General features: G+C 41.1%; 1 protein-coding gene across 4 annotated transcripts in view; it reads right to left on the reverse strand.

The window, feature by feature from the left end:
- The window catches only part of fbxw7 (F-box and WD repeat domain containing 7), a 108,597-nt gene that overhangs the window by 25,452 nt on the left and 61,617 nt on the right, over positions 1-21,528 (reverse strand). For 2 of the 4 annotated variants that reach the window (XM_078212603.1, XM_078212611.1), the window contains exons 2-3: positions 8,811-8,893; positions 6,071-6,212 (exon numbers count right to left, since the gene is read on the reverse strand). In XM_078212603.1, coding sequence (XP_078068729.1) covers positions 6,071-6,212; positions 8,811-8,893 — 225 coding nt within the window. Of the gene's footprint in view, positions 1-6,070; positions 6,213-8,810; positions 8,894-10,906; positions 11,371-21,528 lie in introns of those variants that run through there. The other 2 variants (XM_078212622.1, XM_078212629.1) reach the window with 2 other exon arrangements.

Below are 21,528 nucleotides of genomic sequence, written 5' to 3' on the forward strand. Positions count from 1 at the left end.
TGGAGAGGGGTGTTAGAGAGGCTGAGGGCAGAGTGGAGAGAGGTTGTACAGGGGCCAACAGCAGAGTGGAGAGGGGCGGTACAGGGGCCGAGAGCAGAGTGGAGAGGGGTGGTAGAGGGACTGAGAGCAGAGTGGAGAGGGGTGGTATAGAGGCTGAGGGCCGAGTGGAGAGGGGTGGTACAGGGACTGAGAGCAGAGTGGAGAGGGGTGGTATAGAGGCTGAGGGCAGAGTGGAGAGGGGTGGTACAGGGGCCGAGTGGAGAGGGGTGGTACAGGGACTGAGAGCAGAGTGGAGAGGGGTGGTACAGGGACTGAGAGCAGAGTGGAGAGGGGTGTTAGAGAGGCTGAGGGCAGAGTGGAGAGGGGTGGTACAGGGGCCGAGAGCAGAGTGGAGAGGGGTGTTAGAGAGGCTGAGGGCAGAGTGGAGAGGGGTGGTACAGGGGCCGAGAGCAGAGTGGAGAGGGATGGTATAGGGGCCGACAGCAGAGTGGAGAGGGGTGGTATAGAGGTTGAGGGCAGAGTGGAGGGGCTTTTCGCCAGTCATGGTATATTCACTGCTTAGGAGTGCAAAGTTAGGCAAAGGCACCCTCTAGACATGAACTAAGAAAATCCGTGAGGGTCATTAGGTGGGTTTTGTTTACAGTACTGAATATTTTGTTGGGTAAATTTGATATGGAATGGTTGCTTTTTGGTCACTTTCATTTCAGGTCTGTAGCCATGAGGATGTTGTAATGGTCTGTAACAAAGCAATGATGTGGAACTGTTCACAATGAGACTCCAGGGTTTCAAATCAGGGAGTCCAGAGTTGAATGATGTGCTCTTGGATAGCCTATCCAGAACTCTGATGTGCTAGCTCCTTCCTCTCTTGAGAGGCTTGCTGAATTGGTGTTGGCAACTCTATTACCTCATGGTGACCAACTTGTGGAGGGTAGAGCAGACTGCCATGAAAAAGAACACCTGCTTTGGTGAGTATTGAAGGCACCTCCAGAGTGGTCAAAACAGTGGAACTGTTGCTTTAACACCCCAACTGTCTGCTTGATGATGTTCCTCATTACACGAGTGCCAGCCACTATTAGTTGCAGAGGAGAGTTATCAGCCAGCCCACATTGCTGAGCAGCGCCCTCTGGTTCACCATGGAGCTGTGGACTGACACAGGATGAACACATCATCACTGCTGCTGGAACAGCAGGCATTCACTTGCACAATATTTTGAACATAGTTGCAGATTGTCTGCAGTGACAAGTGCCTTTAAGTAGTTATCTCACCGCTGAGACATGGCTCTCGCAAAGCTATGTGTGTACAGTCAATGGTACCCTGTATCATGGAGAAGCCCACTATCATGGCAAAGCCATGTGCATGCTCCTTCTGCCTCTCTCTGTTGAGAGGAAAGGCAATGATGTCCCCTCTCCTGGAATACAGAGCCTCTGGATACAAGATGGATGGCAAACTGCGAGACGTTAGTTATATTGTCAGCCTGGATGGATCCAGCTGCATAGGAAATCAGGGCCAAAGTCAACTTTGATAGCACCATCCTCGCCTAACTGAGGTTGCAGGTCTAGTTCCAAGAGATGGTAGAGTTCTTTGACCACTAACTTGGTGAAACCATGAGTATTCCTGGTGTAGGTGGAGGCAGGAGTGCTCCTGAAGACTCTGAATGGTTAAACCCTCTTGTCGAGAGCCCTCCTCCGCCTCATCCCTCTGCCAGAAACTTGTGATCTTTGCTGCCTCGCCTCTATAGCTAACTGATGCTACTCAGGTGACTGCTAGTATAGCTCCTATAATTGGGCGAAAGTGATGTTCTCAGAGCCCTTGCAGTAGCAACCAAACCCTTCCCCATGTGAACACAACTTACTGAAGACTTTACCAAATATTTGAACCCCCTAGAAATACCCAATATTTACGAAAACTTCAGACAAAGCTCGGCACAACATCGTGGGCCGAAGGGCCTGTTCTGTGCTGTACTGTTCTATGATCCCTGATTGGGAGGGTCTTTTGTGCTGCTCAATACACAGTGTTTAAGAAGGAGTTGACTAAAGCAGCAAGGTCCAAAAGGACATGTCAGGCATCAAAATCAGCATTGGGTGGCACAGTGGCTAACACTGCTGTGTCACAGCTCCAAGGATCCTGGTTCAGTTCCAACCTTGGGTGACTGTCCGTGTGGAGTATGCACATTCTCCCTGTGTCTGCGTGGGTTTCCTTTGGGTGCTCCAGTTTCCTCCCACACTCCAAAGATGTGCGGGTTAGATTGATGGTAGATTGTCCTTTAGGGTCGGGGGATTAGCAGGGTGAATATGTGAGGTTATGGGGATGAGGCCTGGGCAGAATTGTTGTCGGTGCAGGCTCAATGGGCTGAATGGCCTCCTTCTGTACTGTAGGGACTCTATGAATTCTATAAAACTGACTGACATCACAATTTGCCTCCTCTACATGCCTCTGCAATTGTTTGATAAGGGAACATTAAAATGGTAATGTCACTGGCAGTTTCAGAAGCACTTAGCATTTAAAGTCATTCTACATCTACGGTAAACTGTGACAGCTAAAGAGAGCTGGACACTTGGAGATAGAATTCTAGATTGTACACAACAACTGTGCCAGAAACCCTGGAGAAATGTCATAAATAACTTTTTGTTCTGTTGCTGAATCAATGGGAGTTGATCAGGAGAACCCCTGCAGAGATTCTAACCAGAGGTCTCTGGCGCTCTTCATCACTTTACTGCTACACTGTTTATCAATGATCAATATTTCTAAAATATTCATTCACAGAATGTGGGCATGGCTGGCAACACTAGCATTTATTGTCCATCTCTAAATGCCCCCAAGGAGATGTTGGTAAGCTTGCTTTTTGGGGGGGGGGGGGGGGGACATGGGAAGTTGTGTTCCCATGGTGTTCAAGAAGGCAGCTCACCTTCTCATGGGCAATTAGGGATGGGCAATAAACACTGGTCTAGCCAGTGGTGCCCATATCCTAAGAAAGAATTCTAAAAATCTATTGCAATTGTCCTTCCAGGTGGTAGAGGTCACGGGTTTAGAAGGCGTTGGCATAGAAACCATGCAAGTTGCTACAGTTTGTAATGTATAATGGTACACACTGTGGCCATGGTGCACCAGTGGTGGAGGGTGTAACTGCTTAAGATGGCAGATGCCAATCAATTGGACTGTTTTGTCAGGATTGTGTTGAGTTTCTCATGTGCTGTTAGAGCTGGGTAAGGGGAGTGTCCTGATTTGTGTCTCGTAGGTGGTGGAAAGGTTTTGGGGTTTCAGGAGCTAAGTTGCGAAATATCCAGCCTCTGACTTGCTTTTGAAGCACAGAATTTATGCACCTGCTTAAGATTCTGGTCAATGGTGTAACCAAGATTTTATGTTGGGGGATTTGATGATAATGCCATTGGCTCTCAACAGGGGGTGATTAGATACTCTCTTGTTGAAAATGGTTATTGCCTGGCACTTGTGTGAAGCAAATGTTACTCGCCACATATCAGCCCAAACTGGATGTTATCCTGGTCTTGCTGTATGTGAATATGGCCTGCTTCATTATCTGAGAAATGGCAAATCTTCCACTTAGCTCGGAAAGGAAGTCAATTGTGAAAATAGCTGAAGATTGGATGGCTTAGGACACTATTCTGAAGAACTCCTGCTTTGATGTTGAGTGTTAAATCATGAAATGCACGATAGATTACATTGCTATGATTTAACCAAATCTGTCAGGATCAGAAACTAATCATTAAGTAATGAACGGCCCTGGTGATTTAGAGTTAAGTTATTGTTCAATAAGGGAACCTTGGCAAACATTTCAATTTGCAATTGGATTGTTGGGTTCATTGGGTCATCCACAGTGGAGACAGCACTGGAATCTGATGACACTGAGACAGAGTTTAAAGTATTTGGCAGTGGGAGGAGATGAGAGGGGTACTCCAAGCTTTGGGAGGCCCTGGCCTGTGTGCAGCCATTGCACTCTGAGGTCTGGCAGCTGTCCTGAAATGTGACCAGGGGAGATGGTGATTCCCTATTAAGAAGTCCGAGGAAGCAGGATTAGAATACATTTGGGTGGGCAGGATCGGCAATGTTGAGAGGAAGCGCAGTATAGGAGAATGAGATCCAACTTTTCCTTGGCATATTCTGGACTGTTCCCCTCCATAATTATCTTACCACTAGTCAGCTTCCTGTGTTAACCCAACAACAGTTTCTTCAGGCCCCTCACTCCATTTTCCATTGCCAGTTGGTTACTGATCTTAAATGAAACGTGGGCCCCTCAGAAGTGACAGGAGAGGTTATAAAGTGGAAAGTGGAGATGACTGAAAGTATAAGCAAATACCTTGCATTTATCTTCACAGCAGCACGAAGAACATGCTGAAAAGTGTGAGGAACCAAGCATCAATGACAGTTATTGAGAATGAATGGGATGACCTTCCAGAATTCTCTAGTTTCTACAATGGCGTTTGTGGACTGGAAGGCAGCAAGGATAACCCACTCTTCAAGAAAGGAGGAAGGAGAGAAAAAAAAGACTATAAGTCAAAATAAAAACATTTAGAAATATATAGTTGGATTCCCATAACAGTTATCTATCTCTCCTTTGCCCCAGCCTATCCCTGTTCTTCTATTCTGTCCCACCTCCTCCGTCCCCTTCCTGCTATATAATTCTTCACAATTCTATTTTTCTTCATATCTGTAGAAATGCTAACGTTGAAACGTTAACTCTGTTTCTCTCCCCATACTCAGAGCATATTCAAGACTGAAATTGATATTTTCTGGGCAATTAAGAAATCAAGGGATTTAGGGACATGGACGGATAGTGAGGTTGATGCTAAAGTTCAGTCGTGATTTTATTGAATGGCTTTTTGTCAGATAACCAACCAGAAACATGAATAATAATGGTGTTAAATGATCATAAGGTTGAATGAAGTGGTAGAGGTATAGAGCTGGGCATCATCAGTATATATGAGCACTTCCTGGTCTGTTTACACCATCCAGACAAGAAGTTAGTAAAGTGAGCTTTCTCATCAACATAGCTCAATACTGCATAACACTATTCATTTGCCTATTGATGACTTGTGGAGCCCCAGCAGTATTAAGCTTAAATGATGGCAATGTATAGCAGTTTTGAAAAGTACATTTACTAAACTGAGCCCTGAAGAGTCAGAAGGACTTGAAACATAACTCTTTTTTCTCTCTCTCCACAGATGCTGCCAGACCTGCTGAGTCTTTCCAACATATACTGTTTTTATTTCACAGATTTCCAGCATCTGCAGTTTTTTGTATTTATTTTACATTTATTCGATGGATGTGTTGTTTAGGTTGATAAAAATCTTTCAATCTCAGCCCCACTCCCACATGAGCACAGTGGCTTAAACCATTTATGTCTGGTTGATAAGTGAAATTACATTGAATGTTTGCTTGAAATCTCTCTCTTAAATGGAAAATATCAGTTTCTGGTCAACTGAGGGTTATGCAGCACTTCATACAAATTCAGTGTCGGAATTCAACTAATTCCACACATACAATTTGAATGCAACAGGCACAGAAATTCACTGACATGTATATGTATGTTACTCATCACAGAAACAGAAAGGCAGGAAGTGAGGATGCGCAATGCAGAATATTATGTATGTACAGAAGCTTATCCGGTGACATTAAGGAGCCAATTGTGTTGCGATTGCTTTAAGTCTGACTCCACATCTGAACGATGGTTATACAGTACTCTGCTTTAGCTCGAATGTCATCTTCAAGTTATTTGTCTCAGCAAAAGGGAATAAAATTGAACAAAATCAAAATGCAAATAAAGCTCCCAATACTCAACAAATTCAAGAGCGGAGCATCAATTCACATGTATTTAGCAGAAAAATATTATCTCAAACAAGAGCATGTGCTTTATTCTCCAAGATCTGAAAGTAACATTATGCTGCAGAATCTACAGGCTTCATCTTTCTTTAAAACCCACAGTGACGAACTAATGCAGTCAACAGAGGTTGACATTAGCCTGGCAGAGGTTCAGGTTTCCCTTCAGCAATACAATATTTTTTAGGCTATAATAATTCTTCATGATACATATCCTGTTACTTTAGTACATCCTAACCTGGAAAGTCTTCAACCAATCTTGGAGTTCTGGAGGGGGCTGGACAGTTGTGATCCGACGCCGCTGTTGCCCTTGCCCATTTGCAGCTCTCAGATCGCCAAAGGTGGTCGGTGTTGCTGAACATGGAACCAGCCCTGTGGTGCTGTTGAAAAAAGTAGATAATTAAAGCAGACCTTGGTTTAAAACAGAAAAACACCTTTCATAAGCATTCACAGATCAGCATGAGTTTTCTCTAACATGCCGTTCCACCTTCAGATGTCTCTGGACAAACACGCCAAGGTCCCTTCGTTCCATAGAAGTTCCTAGTGCCATGCCATTCAATGAGTCCTTCTTTGTCAAATTAATCCTTCCAAAGTATATCATCTCACACTATTCAGGGTTAAATTCCATCTGCCATTTCTCTGCCCATTTGACCATTCTGTCTATATCTTCTTGTAGCCCAAGACATTCTGCCTCACCGTTAACCACCTGGCCAATCTTTGTGTCATCTGCAAACTTACGAATCCTATCCCGCACATCGTCATCTATTTTGGATGATTTGCCTTTATAGAGAATGGATGAAGGGAAGCTGGCCAGGAGAAGTAATGTGAGTGTCAAAAATGGCAGTTTTTTGCGCTTGGAAAAAAAAAACAGCCCTGATTTTATTGGGGTGGGTGAGGCTTGAAGAACAGCATTCTCCGTTGGCCTCGGGCGTGATCTTAAGATTCTCAGGCGGTCATTCCAGTAAAATTCCGGCAAACAAATCAAGTTCAGGAAAGTTTTAGAACATTGTTAAAAGAATACTTTTTAATTGGAGCCACTTCAACAGAAAATAAAAAATAAACTTGCTCATAAAATGATGGGGAGGGGAATGGAGTGAGAAGGGAAGACTTGCATTTATGTTTAAACTTTCCTATTCCTAGGATGTCAGAAAGTGGTGGCAGTTGAGAAAAACTAAGTAAATATCCTTTCAATAAAAATGCAAAATCTGAAAATGATTTTTGACAACTAATTCAATATTACCCTATTGAATAGGCGAACTAATAACGCTTCAGTTACCATGCCTCAGAATATCAACGGGGGGCAATTGTTATGTGAATACAAAACCTCATCACCAAAAATTTACCAGACAGAAATAAAAGGACTAAATGATTAAGGTGCCTTTTTACATTTTTAAGCACCCTTTGTCTTGTTGGAACTTACTGTACTGTTACCTTGATAGAGATATCAGAAGCAAGAAACACTGAATTACTTTAAATGCATAATCAATTTTCAAAATAACAAAATGCTGAATAATTGTTTCCCTTTCAAGAAACAGGCCTGGAGTGTACTGGTGCCTCCCACGTGCAAGACCGCCCCACTTGAAATTACAATGCCAAAGTCTTCAGTAGCACCAAAGAGTCTTCTCTGCAGGGTCAAGTGTCTTACACATTCAACGATTTTAGTAGTGTGCTTATTCAACCGTGATCTCCATTAATTCCAAATGGTGCAGGGAGCAGCAGTGAAACAGTGTGGCAAGAGAACAGCCATCACAGACAGCCGGTCAGGGAGAACTGTGTTTAAAGCCTGCACTGTTTAACACTGAACTGCTGTAATAATCTGATATACTGGAAGATTAGGGAAGGGACGGAAGGATGATGGAGTGGGGAGAGTTTGTTGCTTGTGGAGACGCACCACATTTAAAGGTTATGTTGCAGTACACCAAAAGGACAGACATGAGCCAATTCAAATAATAGTTAACCCTATTAGCCATCCTTTTCAATATCTACTTTACAACATTACAGTACTCAATTAATGCAGTTTCTTTGAGCCAGCACCAATACAAATGAGTATGGAAGTTGTCACTTTCAGACCATAGTCCTTTGTATGAAAACAGCATTCAGCCAAATTATTTTAAAATAAACTTTAAAAATGTAATAGGAGCAAACAACAAGCATTCAGAAGCAGATTTCAAAAATCCTATTCTGTCAATTTTGTTAGATCGCATTGTAAGATTTCAGAATTACAGTATAATTATTAAAACAGAAATAGTTTTGTCAGTACCTATCCTAGAATTTGTCATTACACAAGAATCCCAAGCTTTGTGTTTGTCCAAGGAAAAAAACCGGAAAGGAAAACAGTTTTACAAACTGGCAAAGAACACAAAAAAAAATCAGAAAAAATTCATGAAGATTTAACTCATCTATTTAGTGCTGTGCATTTGCCATATACTGAGTGCTTAATCAATGCTTTACGGTGAAGCATTTTATCTTTGAGTGCATGGCAGCTGAGGACATGATAGACTAAAATATTATCACATTAGCAAATGATTTTATTTGCCAATAATGGAAGTGTTAATATAGATCTGAGAAAGCAATCTCTTATGAGGGTATGCCTAGTGTCTATGGGTCAAGATCTGTTGCCATGTCAGTAGTTGTTGCTTGTTAATGTACATGAAGGATTCTACCCTGTGGCCCACACTGCCAAATTATAATTGGGCAAAAATTAGTACAATTTTCATGCTTTGCATTTTATGCCAAGAAACTGCCACATCTCAGCCTGCTTTATTTGCCTGCAAGGAACATGGGCAACATGCAAGACTGAGGGAATAATAGGCTGACAAATAATTGGGTCGCATACATATTCCATGAATTCCTTTTTCAAACTCAAGTCTGTCATTAGTGACCAAGTTCAGTTCACTTCCAAAACAGAAGCGCTGAAATATATATGGTAGAATGCAGAATCTTCTTGTGGCTTGAAATGCATCTAAGATATTCTTTACCTTTTGTACTCTGAACCTTTGCATGGTTTCTTCCCCGAAGAGAAAGACCGGACCTCAGGGCCAGGGTCCAATTTTCTCTTCATCTGTAAGAGAAAAAAAATGAATTTTTAATAAAATCCTCAAACTCTGATCTTTGAGTCAGTTACCCAACTATTCTCTACATCTTAACCAATGGTCATTGTTGCTAAATTCTCACAGTGCTAAACTAATCTAAATGGTATTATGCTAGCTGGTCTTATAAGCAATAACTGCATATTAAGCAAACAGCATTCATTAAAGATTAAGTATTTCATAGCTATCTAAGTGTTCTGTATGCGGAATTCATAATGAGGTATTTTAAATATCCGTTGTGACTAAAAGTCATACTTGTATTATGACGTATTGGATTCAGTCCTATTTCAACATTACAACATTTTTGGTCTTCCACATATTACAAATAAAAATCATTATTTAAGAGACTGGGGCAGAAAATAACTAACCAGCAAAAATGAATAATATATGTGTTTGTGTGGAAAATTAGAAAAATACATAAGTTTTTTTGTATTTTTACACATCTAGAGGAAATTCAATTTTTTAAAATATGTAGTTATCTCAATGTATATTGTTTGTGAAAAAGTTTCAGATTCCCGATGTGGGAAATATTACTATGGTGCACATCTAGCTTCCACAAACAGTCACAGAATGACAACTTTTTAAAAATAAAAATACTCAAACAAGGAGGCCAGAAGGCATATTAATTATTTCTAGTCGATACACATCAGGTACTGCAAATTGTTAAATACAGTGAAGCATTTAATTCTTTGTTGGATCTTCAGTCTTCCAAAAAATTACAAAATTGGTCACATTAATCCTGCTCTTAGTGACTTGATAATTAAAATGCAGTTCTAAGGGTGATCTTACAAATCAGTTTATTCAATGGTTGGATGTTTACACCTGACCTCTGATTCAATCCATGCGTGACATAAAGACAGTGCCCCCTAAAATTTTCAGCAAAAGGTATGAGTCACTTAACCAGCTCAAAAGATGCCAACCACAATGTCATTATTTATTGCGTTTAAACTAAATTCCCTGGCCATTTTGGTTTCTTTTTTCAGAGAATGTATTTATTTGTATTTAACCTTCATTAATTTGATTAGGAATATTCTACCTCGAGCTATAACAGAAAAAATGGCCATTTGGGTTTTCTGCATTGAATTACATTGATACATATGGTGAGATTGCAACAACACAGAAATGTGAAACAGACTGCAGCAAAAAAGTGTTCATTCGTAACTCCAATATGTTCCAAATAGGGCTGCTTGTAAATGTTTGCCGCTTTTTGCAACCTGAGTGAAGCCACAGGATATACTCTGCAGCACCACTGTAACCAATTCATTCTTCATACCAAGGGTAAAACCTAATTGCCAGTTTATTACTAGTGCTCCACGGTGATGTTACATAAGGGCAGATAAACCATGACATTCGCGAGAACAGCAATAGACATTGTGATTTCACCATCTATCACTATATGATGTGAATATTACCAGTTATTTGCGAAGCTGCGACAAATTTTGTGAGCTGCTGTAAAGTCGTAGCTCGACCAGCTATTTAACCGCACACATAAAACCATGGCCACAGGAACATTTAACCAGTAGTTACCGAGAAAACAAACATTTTCATAAACGTTCTATCCAACGCTAATTTTAACCACGATCGATCAGTACTTCCGAATAAAAATCTATTGTGGCAACATAAAAACAGCAATAATGGCATTTATCACATACTGGAATCAATGTAACTCATTTCCACAAGTAAATTGGCAATACTCTCTCCTTTTAAAATGAATTAGATGCAGATATCGGGTAACAGGTAGCATGATTTAAAACTGACATTTTTTTATTGGTTTTGTTATTAGTTATTAATAAAATTCACGACTACTATTTAAGATTTTTTATTTTGAAAGTGAAGATTGGCTCCCTACTTTCCGCCAATTAATTAGCCTTAATGTTTAGCGATGAGCTATTACCAGTAATTTACAAAGTACAGATTAATAAAAGCCATCATATGGCTGCGTTTACTTGAGGCACTCCGCAAAATATGTATTTATGTGCACTTACTTTAAAAAAGATCATTTTTAAAGTGCCGTAGAAACCCATCTTTGCTGCTGGTTCAAATCCTTGTACGTTCGGCTGCCGATTGCTGAGAGTGTGGACCTTCAACTAGATCCTGCCATGTCCCCCACATGGACATGCTCAGGCACGTCAAAGAATGGAAAAGCGTATAACCCAGAAAACCGGCTTCTAAACAGCAAACTGCAGCTCGCCGGCAAACCAAATATCAGACAGAAAGCTGCACTGGGGCGTCAAGGAAAAAAAACACACACAAAAAGAAGGGGGAGCGGAGGCAGGAAAGCTTGCTTGGGAGAATCTGTTCTCCAATGAACAGACCCTGGTGTCTGGCAGATGGATCAAATTGCGCTGCGCTCCACCCCCTGCCTGGGGAAAAAAGAAATGGCAGAGTCCAGCCACCGACAATGTGAGTTGCACGTCAATTAGATGAACAAAGCCCCAGGGAGCCTGTAAGCAGAGGGGGAGCGAAACGGAAGAAGGAATACAGCCGGTTTCATGATTGAATTCAGTTCACCCACCACCCCGCCTCCCCATCAATTTGCCTGCCTGCATTCTGCGGCCAAGTGGAATGTGTGGAATTACTAATAAGATCTGTACCATCCGACAATTATGTCTCTACCGTTCACTGGATCACGTTAAATGACGTTTTCTTTTAAAGAGCATTTCTCCCCTCCGCTATTTACTTTGCAGTCTATATATCGAAGGACATGTAAATCGGGTCTCGCCCCTTTGCCCTGTTTATATAATTTCACCTGCCTTTCTTCACAGTAAACATAATGCAGGTGGTATGTGGGAGTGAACTGAGGGCTCCCCATCTGCCAATGATCTCCTCCCATTGCCATGGCAATCTCCGAGTTGAAGTGCAGAGGTCGGCCACCTACTTTGGAGTTAGTTTTGCTTTAAGCGCGCTCTTGGAACCCCTGGGAGTCAACTCCCAACCTTTACACGGCACAGAGGAATGCCAAGCATGCAGGGGTCACGCTGGCTCTTTGAAGCGCCCATAACCCATTGTCGTTAACCTTCTGCTGTGCAATTCCTGATCAACAGTGCCAAGATTTGAGATGGCAAGCTGAAAACTCCACAACCAGACAGGAACCTTTACAAAACAGGTGTCTACTTGAACCTCAGCAGTTCAAAATCAATTTCACACCCAATTTCTCTCTGCCTCCCTTCAATGAATAGGCTTCTTAAAGCATTTTCAAAGTGGCAATCAAAAACACACTTCATTTTCTAAATAATCTGTGTAAGTCAATGCAAATATTTGCACAGGAGAGGTCTCGAGGCCAACTTTATTTCGCCGGTAGAATAGAAAGCTTGGCCTACAATTACATAATGATGGAATTAACCCTTTACATACACTAGTGCAACATATTAACAGCAAGAATATTACCAATGAGATTTGCAGTTTAAAAAAAATTGAAGATTTGTATTGTCTAAAATATGAAATGCATTTTTGAGAGAGAAAGGGCCTTTTAAATTGCCCACATTCAAACCTTCACTATTACAATCTATCACAGAGAGGGGCTGCTGGTACTGCCACTGGAGTCATCCACCCGGAGGTTCAGTCCAGTAACTTAATATATCCTCAAACTTTTCCTCTGTATCACAATTGGCAGTCTGGATGTTGGGACATGCATCAGATGAATGGGATGCAGTGGGATTTATCCATGATCTACATTATGGATTGAACGGTGACTACCTAGAATATCAGCTTCTGCAGCAACTTGTATTTACATGGCACCTTCCATGTAATGAAACTTCCTACGGCACTTTACAGGTGTATTATAAAGCAAAATCAAGCCACACAAGGTGACCAAAGGCTTAGCCAAAAAGGTAGATTTTAAAGGTAAAATTGAGAGTTTCAGCAAATGAGCTGGAGCAGGGGCAAAATCTGGCAGCGTTATAGAGGTGGAAATAGGCAATATCAATGATGGTGCAGACATGTGATTGGAAGTTCAGCTCGGGGTCAAATAGAACACAGAGGTTGTGAACAATCTGGCATACATAAGAAATGGCTATTTTAGTATTTGATGGCTGCCATGTAACCATACTCAAAGAAGATCCAGTACCTGCAAGTGAGAGAAGAGGCAAACAGGAGGAGAGAGAATGATGGCCTGAATAAAATGTGTTGACTTGTCAGCTGAAATATCTGAAGTATTTTTGAGTTTAAAAAGTGATTTCCCAAAATTCCTGCAATAACAGCTGACAAGTTAGAATGCAAAAAAGGCAGAAATGAAGCAACACATTAACTAAAGTGCAAACTTCAAGTGCTCATGACAGATCTCTAATTATAATTCACTGTAGCACCTTCAGCTGAAGTATCCCAAGGCACGTCACAGACAAGTGAGAACAGAACCAGAGTTGGGAAGGAGGTTAACCACCAATGCTTTGGTTGGAAACAAATCTTATTTAAAAATAGTATTTAGGGAGTGACCTATAGTGGTTCTGCTGCCAATGGAGGAATAAAGATCAAATTTGACAAAAGATCAGAGTTAGAGGAACGTGATTGCTAGTTGGAGGGGGGTGGAATTTGGTACTGGAAAATGCTGCAGACATTTGAAATGACAATGAAGTAATTTATAGGCAAATATAAGGCTGGAGAAGAAAGAAAACAAAGACCCAGATATTCGCCATGATGGAGAGGCTGGAAATGGCTGAAGTTTCTAAGTCCCATCCCTGAACCCAGCATTTCCCATCTCTGTGGGAGTGGGACTGGAGTTGGCCAGGTTCGCATCAGTGCAATTTGCAGAGGCAACTGGTCATTTAAATCACCAGATGCCTCCACTGACTTGTGATTTTTATGATGTGATTTTTAGGTTGTGATTTTTACAAAGCAGCTGCAAATCCGATGTGCACAGAGCAGACCATGTTAGACCTATCCCTGACCTTCTATTCTGCCCCATCCCATTCTTCAACTATATAATTCATTACATTTCTATCTCTCTTCAGTTCTTTACAAAAGTTGTATAGACTCGAAATGTTAACTCTGTTTCTCTCTCCACAGATGCTGCCAGACATGCTGAGTTTATCCAACATTTTCTGATTTTATTTCAGATCATCTGTTTTCTGTCCATTAGCTTTGAACATTCAGGACAGCCCCTTGGAGAGGTGAGGAACGCTGCAAAGTTACACTGAAGTTTTCATTTAGTGGCCCAGACATGCCAGGAACCTAATTCCCATTATTCGCTCCTGACCCAAGAAAGTGGGAGGGTGGGGCTGCTGGTCTGCCAGGGCAAGATTTTTATGTGACAGAATCATAGAATCCCTACAGTGCAGAAGGCGGCCATTCAGCCCATCAAGTCTGCAGAGATTCTCCAAAAGAGTATCTTAACAGACCCAACCACCTGTCCTGTTGCTGTAACCCCACCCATTCACTATGGTTACACATCTTTGGACACTAAGGGGCAATTTAGCATGGTCAATCCACCTAACCTGCATGCCTTTGGATCATGGGAGGAAACCGGAGCACTTAGAGGAAACTCACAGAGACACAAGGAGAATGTGCAAACTCCATACAGTCACTCAAGGCCGGAATAGAACCTGGGTCCCTGGCACTGTGAGGCAGCAATGCTAGGCTTTGTGCCATTTTTATCATTCCTTTTGCACTCTCGAATGTACACGCACAGAGTTATGTAGAAGTGAAAATACATATATTGAACAAGTTCAAATGTCCTATGTTTATCTAAATGGCAATGAGAAGTGTGGGGGTCTGCCTAGTCATGCAGGAATCCACTGGAATCCTCTCTGAGACTGCGGCCTTACATCTCTGCATGGGTAGCCCTGGTCACTGGCACATATGGAGCAGATGAGGCTCTGTTGGAGAGGCTGGGAGATGGAGGAGAATGACAGTTCTGAGGAACTCTTAACTTCTTCACCCTCCCCTGTTATCCCCACAGGGTTGGCCTTCAGATGGAGTTGGTGGGGGGTGGCTGCTGGTGCGCACCTATTGTCCAATCCAGCAACCGCTGGACTAAGAGTATGATCGCCCTGTTAAGAGTACACAGCATCTCATGTATTCCATGGATGTCAGCGCTCACACTTCGAGTGGATTGCTTCAGGCTACTAAGGAAGGCTAACACCCTCTACCGGCCAAGATATTGCTCTTGCATCCACTCCAAGTGTTGCTGCATGTGCCTTTCCATAGCATTCCTGTTTTTAAATGCTCCACCACTGTCATCCAGGTCTTCAGCTGCCAAGGCCTTAAGTCTCTGGAATTCCCTCCCTAAATCTCTCTGCCACTTGTTCCTCAAAACCTAACTTTTTGACTAGGCTTTTGGTCATATAGCCTATCATCATCTCTGGGTCAATTTTTGTTTGATAATACTCCTGCAAAGCACCTTGGGATGCTCAATTACATTAAAAGTGATGTATAAATACAAGTTGTTGATGTATGCAATTCTTTCGTAAAATTATCCCATTTCCACACAGATTCAGATTGTCCATTGCATTCCTACTGATCCTCTTCAAAAGAATTAAATGTTTTCTTTAAGTCCCTTAATTACTGATGCATGGACTTAAAATAATTACCCCCATCATTACCTTATCAGACTTTTAAAATGTTGAATACCTGTCTTAAAGCTTCCTAACCTTCTACGATTCGAGAGAGAGGGACAGCTTTTCTAGTCCCTCCTAATAGCTAACTACAATGAGCACCATCCTATACTGGCCACAAGATTCCAACTGCAGCCTAACCATAGATTTACATAGGCTTTGCATTATTTACTTGTGCAATCTATGATCTTAGTTATAAAATCCTAGATCTCCTATGTTTTGTAACAGCTTGCCCTTCTACTTTTTAAGGATGTGTATGCATCAAGTCTTAGTTTTTTTATTCCTTTTAAAGTTTCACCATTCAATATATAACTTTTCTTCTTATTCTTCCCCCAAATGTATCACCTCACATTTCATGCAAGCTAGCCCCAACCTCTGCCCAATCTATTAACTTATGCCTGCTTTACATCACTAGCAATTCTCTTCAGTAAACAACGTTCTCTATTTTTATTTTGCCTGAAAACTTTGACATTATGTCCCCCTATACCTGATTCCAGATCATTGCTATACGGACAATAAAATGTCCGTAGCACAATCCACGATCAGTGAGAGAATACAAGTCTTTTTTATATAAAAGGTGGCAGCAGAATTGAGATACTCCAGAAACTTGCACCAGAGTCACCTTGTGGCCTGAAGGTGCAACTACATAACAATAAATGGGAAATGTTAACACAGCCAAATGGTAAATGTCATCAGGAAAATATCAAACATTTGTGGCAGAGCATAAAAAAATAGGAGTAGAACAATAGCTCTCAAGCCTACATTGCCATTCAATATGACCATGATTGGGCGTCAGCTCCACTTTCCACCTTTCTGTTCCCCATTTCTCTTTCCCTGACACCAAAAAGCAAATAGACCAGCCTTGAATGAACTATGGAACATCCACAACCCTCAGGGGATACTGAATTCCAAACATTCACAACCCTCAAGTGAAGAAATTGCCCCTCATTTCAGTAATAAATGATCAGTTCCGTATCCTGAGGCTGTGCCCTTGTATTCTAGAATCCGCAGTTAGGGAAAACAACTCTCTGTCAAGGTCCTTCAGAATCTTGCATGTTTCAATGAGATCACATCTCTATCCTTCTGAACTTCAGAGAGTACATCCAAGTATGCTCTCACCAAAGCCCTAAAGTATTGTAGCAAGACTCCCTTGATCTTGTACTCCAGTCTCCTTGCTAACATGCCATCTGCTTTCTTAATTACTTGTGTTGTGTTCCTTGCACAAGTTCACCAAGTCTCTCTGAATTTCAATACTTAGAAGTTTCACGTTTTAAAAAAAATTCTCCTTTTCTATCCCTAAACTTAATAACCTCACAATTCCCTACATTACATTCCAACTGCCAGCTTGTTGCCTGTGCATTTAACTTATCTATATCTTGGTGTCCTCCTCACAGGTTACATTCCCACCTAGCTTTGTATCGTCAGCAAACTTTATTACCGAGAATACATTATTCTTGGTCTCATTGTCCAAGTCATTATTATAGGTTGCAAATTGTTCAAATCTCAGCAATGATCCTTGTGGCAATTCACTAGTTACAACCTTCTAACTTCAGAATGTTCCAGCTATATTAATAATACTCAGTATTTAGTTGGTCTGGTCAGTGTGTTTGTTGGGGGTTTAATTGGTGGGTGGTGCCCGGCACATGTTGGACACTTGGACACGCAAGGACTTGCATGCATGACACACATATGGCTGCTAAAGGTGGTGGCAGTGGTGGTGGGGTGAGGGAGGGTTGGTGGAGGTCATAAACAGTAGAAGACATGGGAATCCCAACAACAAAGTTATCCACAGTTCCATGAGGAATGGGGTGGGTTTCATGGGAGGGATGTGGGGGATGGCAAGCGTGTGATGGGGATAGCTTGGGTGGGATAGAAGGGTTGGGTGACATGATGGATTAATTATGTGTGGCAAAATGGTGGGGACAATTATTTGATACAACTTATTATTTGGAAGCTATTCTTTTTGCTAAAAATGAATACTTGCTAGATCTGGAGGCAAAGGCTTTAGAAAAGCTCGAGTAAATTAAAAGAATACATCAGTGTTGATTCAGCAGATGAAGATGATGATAAAGTTAATACCTTCCAGAATTTCTACAAAGTCTAGCTCTATAGAATACCACCGCACAAATAGACTCAAAGAAGGGACAGTTATAATGTCGTTATGAAATTTCAATCCAAGAAAAAGACTTTATTGTGGAATAAGATTGGTAGTTAGGAAGCTATTTTTTTTCCAATGATCGATGCTGAAATTTTAACTGGCAGATTTCAAGGAAAATGTGTGCTTATTCCTCGAATTATATTCAGCTGATGAGATGTAAGCCTGCCTTTGCAACGCAGACTATGCAACTCTAATTGCAAACTGCTTTCTCTGATGACTATAAACAAATCTTGAAAACATTTTTATTTATATTCCTAGGCCTGTTTTTAAACATGGGAAGCTTTATATAGCTTTTTAACAGTGAAAAGTTTGATTCTGAAGTTTGTGGTGAAAGAATAACTCGAAATCCTCTATTTCAAGAAGTCCTATCGCAATAAAGATTCTAATTGGACTGCAATTTTTTGCAGGTCTCTGCTAGTTTATCCCACTCTCTTTTTTCGGTTTGTAACTAATCCTGTATCCATGCTACTTCATGCAACTTCATGAGTCCAGAAGACGTTTCTGTGTTAACCTTTTGTGTGGTTCTGTATTGCATGCCGTTTGAAAATCCAAGTATGCTATTTCGGCTGTATCCCCTTTTTCTAACCTAATTACAATCCCAAAAATTTAATATATTTGTTTAACACAACTTCCCTTCAACTCTGTCTAATCACACTATGATTTTCTATTGAATTCTACTTGGTTCCAGCATTTTCCCGCTGTCGAATAACAGATCTGTATTCCATATCTTCTCTTTCTTTCTTGAATATGATGTCATATTTGCTAACTTTCAATCTGCTGGGATTGATATAGAATCTAGGGAAATTTGGAAAATCATAACCAGAGTATTTTCCATCTCTGCAGCAGCCCGATGATGTAGGCCAACTGTATGTACCCAGTTCCTGGGTATTTGTTAGCTTTTAGTCCCTTAAGTTTATGTAATACTTTTTCTCTGTTAATATTACTTTAAGTTCCTCAGCCTTATTAGGCCTTGGTTACCCAATTCTGATGTGTAATGTGCATCTTCTGCTATGAAGACAGACACGAAGGCCTATAGGAGTCGTGGAGACTCTGGGAATGGTTAAAATTGGTTGGCGGGACCAAGATTTGGAAGTCCAATCTCCAATTCTGACAGAACTCAGTGTTGAGTTCAAACAGACTCCATTTTCATTGGAGTACGGACCTTATCCCGCAGTGTGTAACAGTTACACATTTTAAAAATAGACATAAATGTTTGTGAAGGACAGATAAGCTTTATAGAACTGTTTGCTGTCAGGTTATTGAAATAACTTGCCTTGTAAAATTTGAAAAATCTTGCCTGGTTGTGTCTGAGCGTTGAAAACAATGTTCCAGCTGTTTTTGTTTTACGTAACTCTAAGTGCTACCGTTATTGCATCATTAATGTTTGTCTGCTTTCCACAAACAAACATTATTACAATGGGGGGGCTGCAAGTTCAGTTTAATTGATAACTCAAAGTGGTTATTAAAGTATTAGTATTTGATGCTATGAGATTATGTTTATTTTAAGGGATTAAGTAGTTGAGGGGATTTTAAAGTAATGAAAGACCTTTCCTGAATGAGGTTTTTAAAAAAATATATAGTGAAGTCTGTAATAGTTATTTAGAACTTCATTTTATTTAATCTAAACATGGTTCTTGAGGCCTGCCCATGGTGAGTTAGCATGGAGGGTGCAAGGGCAATGGGTGGTGGGTGGGAGTCATGAGTTGGTACTAAATTGGCATTGAGATTATAAAGGGACATGAGTGGGTGAGGAGCATGGGTTGGCCTGCATGGGCACAGGGACTGGGTGCATGAGGGTGTGTGAGGAATGAAGCCGAGAGAGCCTAATGTTTAAGGAAACAACTGGGATGAAGAAGTCCCAGAGAACCGAGGCAGGCTTCGGTGAAGTACTTGATGGCATTTGAATGTCCTTTCCTGAATAAGAGTGTCTTTTTACATATAATGAAGTCTGTAATAGATAAATGGGTTCAACCAGCCTGTCTGGGCACTCAGCAACCACCTACAATCTAGATCCGGGGAGTGGCAGGTCAAACTCCATCTTGCACCATCCCCTGGGAAACAAAGATCATGTCATTCAGGGCATCTTTCCTGAGCTGAGTGCAGCGAGCCAGGACATTTCCTAGCTCCTGCTTCAGGATTGAAAGCCCACGCAAAAATATTTGTTCAACAGTTTTGCCATATCTTAATTCTCCCAATAACTTACGCTGCTTCTGTCTCCAAGATGCCACTGTTCACTTTCACTGCTCTCCTTTTTATGCACTTATACAAGCTGTTACAATCCATTTATATATTCTGGGTTAGTTTCCTTTCATATTCTATTTGTTGCTTTTTTATCAACTTTTTGGTTGCCCTTGGCTGGTTCCAGTCCTCAGGCTTACAATTATTCCTCAAAAAACTGGAAGACCCTTCAATTAATGTAATCTTTACTTGCCTAGTAAGGCACAGATGGATCATTTTCAGGGAGTTTTTTTTTTAATGGAATGTATTTTTGTTGACTATTTTGAATCATTTTTAAAAGGTGTTTTTCCACTGTTTATTTACGATCATACCCATTAATTGATTTACCTAACTGTAGCCAGTTCTCCCCTCAAACCTATGTAATGGGCATGCTTTGGCATTGGCTGTGGTGTTACCTTCAAGGTTATGGACCAGGTGTTGGAAAGTGGGATTAAAATGAGTGGCTAGTTTCTTTTTTGGCGGGTGTAGACACAATGGCCTCTTTCTACAATTACTTTTCAATGGATCTCTGGTTCAATATTTTTCACAACTACAACTTTCGGGTACTCGGCCAATTTCTTATCCACGCTGCTACAGTCCCTTTTATTCCAAGAACTCTAACTCTACTTACAAGCCCATTATGTGGCACTTTTGTAAGTCCACATATACTGCATCATCCTCAGCAGTTTCTGTTTTTCTCATTAAAAATCTCAAGCAAGTTAGTTAAACACAATTTTCCCTTAACCGATGTGTGCCAACTTTCCCTAATTAATCTGCTTTTGACTAACTGACTGTTAATTTTGTCCAAGATTGCTGCTTCAAAAAACTTCACTATCACAAAGTTTAAACTGAGTGGCCTGTAGTTGCTTGAATTATCTTGCACCCTGTTTTGAACAAGGTTGATTTGCAATTCTCTAGTCCTCTGGCACCAACTCTGTATGCAAGGAAAATTATGTTCGGAAAGAAACATGAGAAAAACTCAAATCGGCAAGGGGGTGTGTGTGGGGGGCGCGCGTGGGGGGCGCGCGCGCAGGGTGTGGTGAGTATGGTGCAGGGGTTGGGATCTAAAAGTATTCAACTCAACGTTAAGTGTCAAAGGCTGTCAAGTGCCCAGTTGAAACAGGAGGTGAGGTGCCTTAAGCTTCACTGAAACATTGCAGCAGGCCCAGGACAGAACAGTCAGAGTGGGATCAAGGAAAATTAAAATGACAAACATGGTCTTGCTTGCAGACTGAACAGTGCTGGTCAGCTTTCTAACAAGATTTCTGTGAATTTTTGAGCAGAACAAGCCACAGCATGCCTCTTCAACCAAAAAGATTGAAGAATCCTCACTGAAGAGAGAAATACAAATTAGAATATTTAATTCAACATAAAAACTTGTACAGAAAACAAAATAGAGGTAAATGAAGATGGAATTGAGAGATGAAAGACAAAATCAAAAAATAAAATTTATAATATTTAGAAGGAACCAACTGGTTGAACAGAATTTTCAGGGTTTGAGTGGGTGTTTGTCAGTAAGAAAGGCTCATCACATCATTAAAAAAAATCACTTCCAGCCCTAACTTTTCCTGCTGTCCTTATTTGTTTTTTTAGTAAGTATTCCAAATTCACACCCTTCATGTGCTTGGATACCCACTGGCGAGGTACTGGTCTAATGAAACTTGTGGATAGACAGGGCAAATTG

This window comes from Mustelus asterias, chromosome 1 (assembly GCF_964213995.1).
Source record: "Mustelus asterias chromosome 1, sMusAst1.hap1.1, whole genome shotgun sequence".
In the NCBI taxonomy this organism is placed as follows: Eukaryota; Metazoa; Chordata; class Chondrichthyes; order Carcharhiniformes; family Triakidae; genus Mustelus; species Mustelus asterias.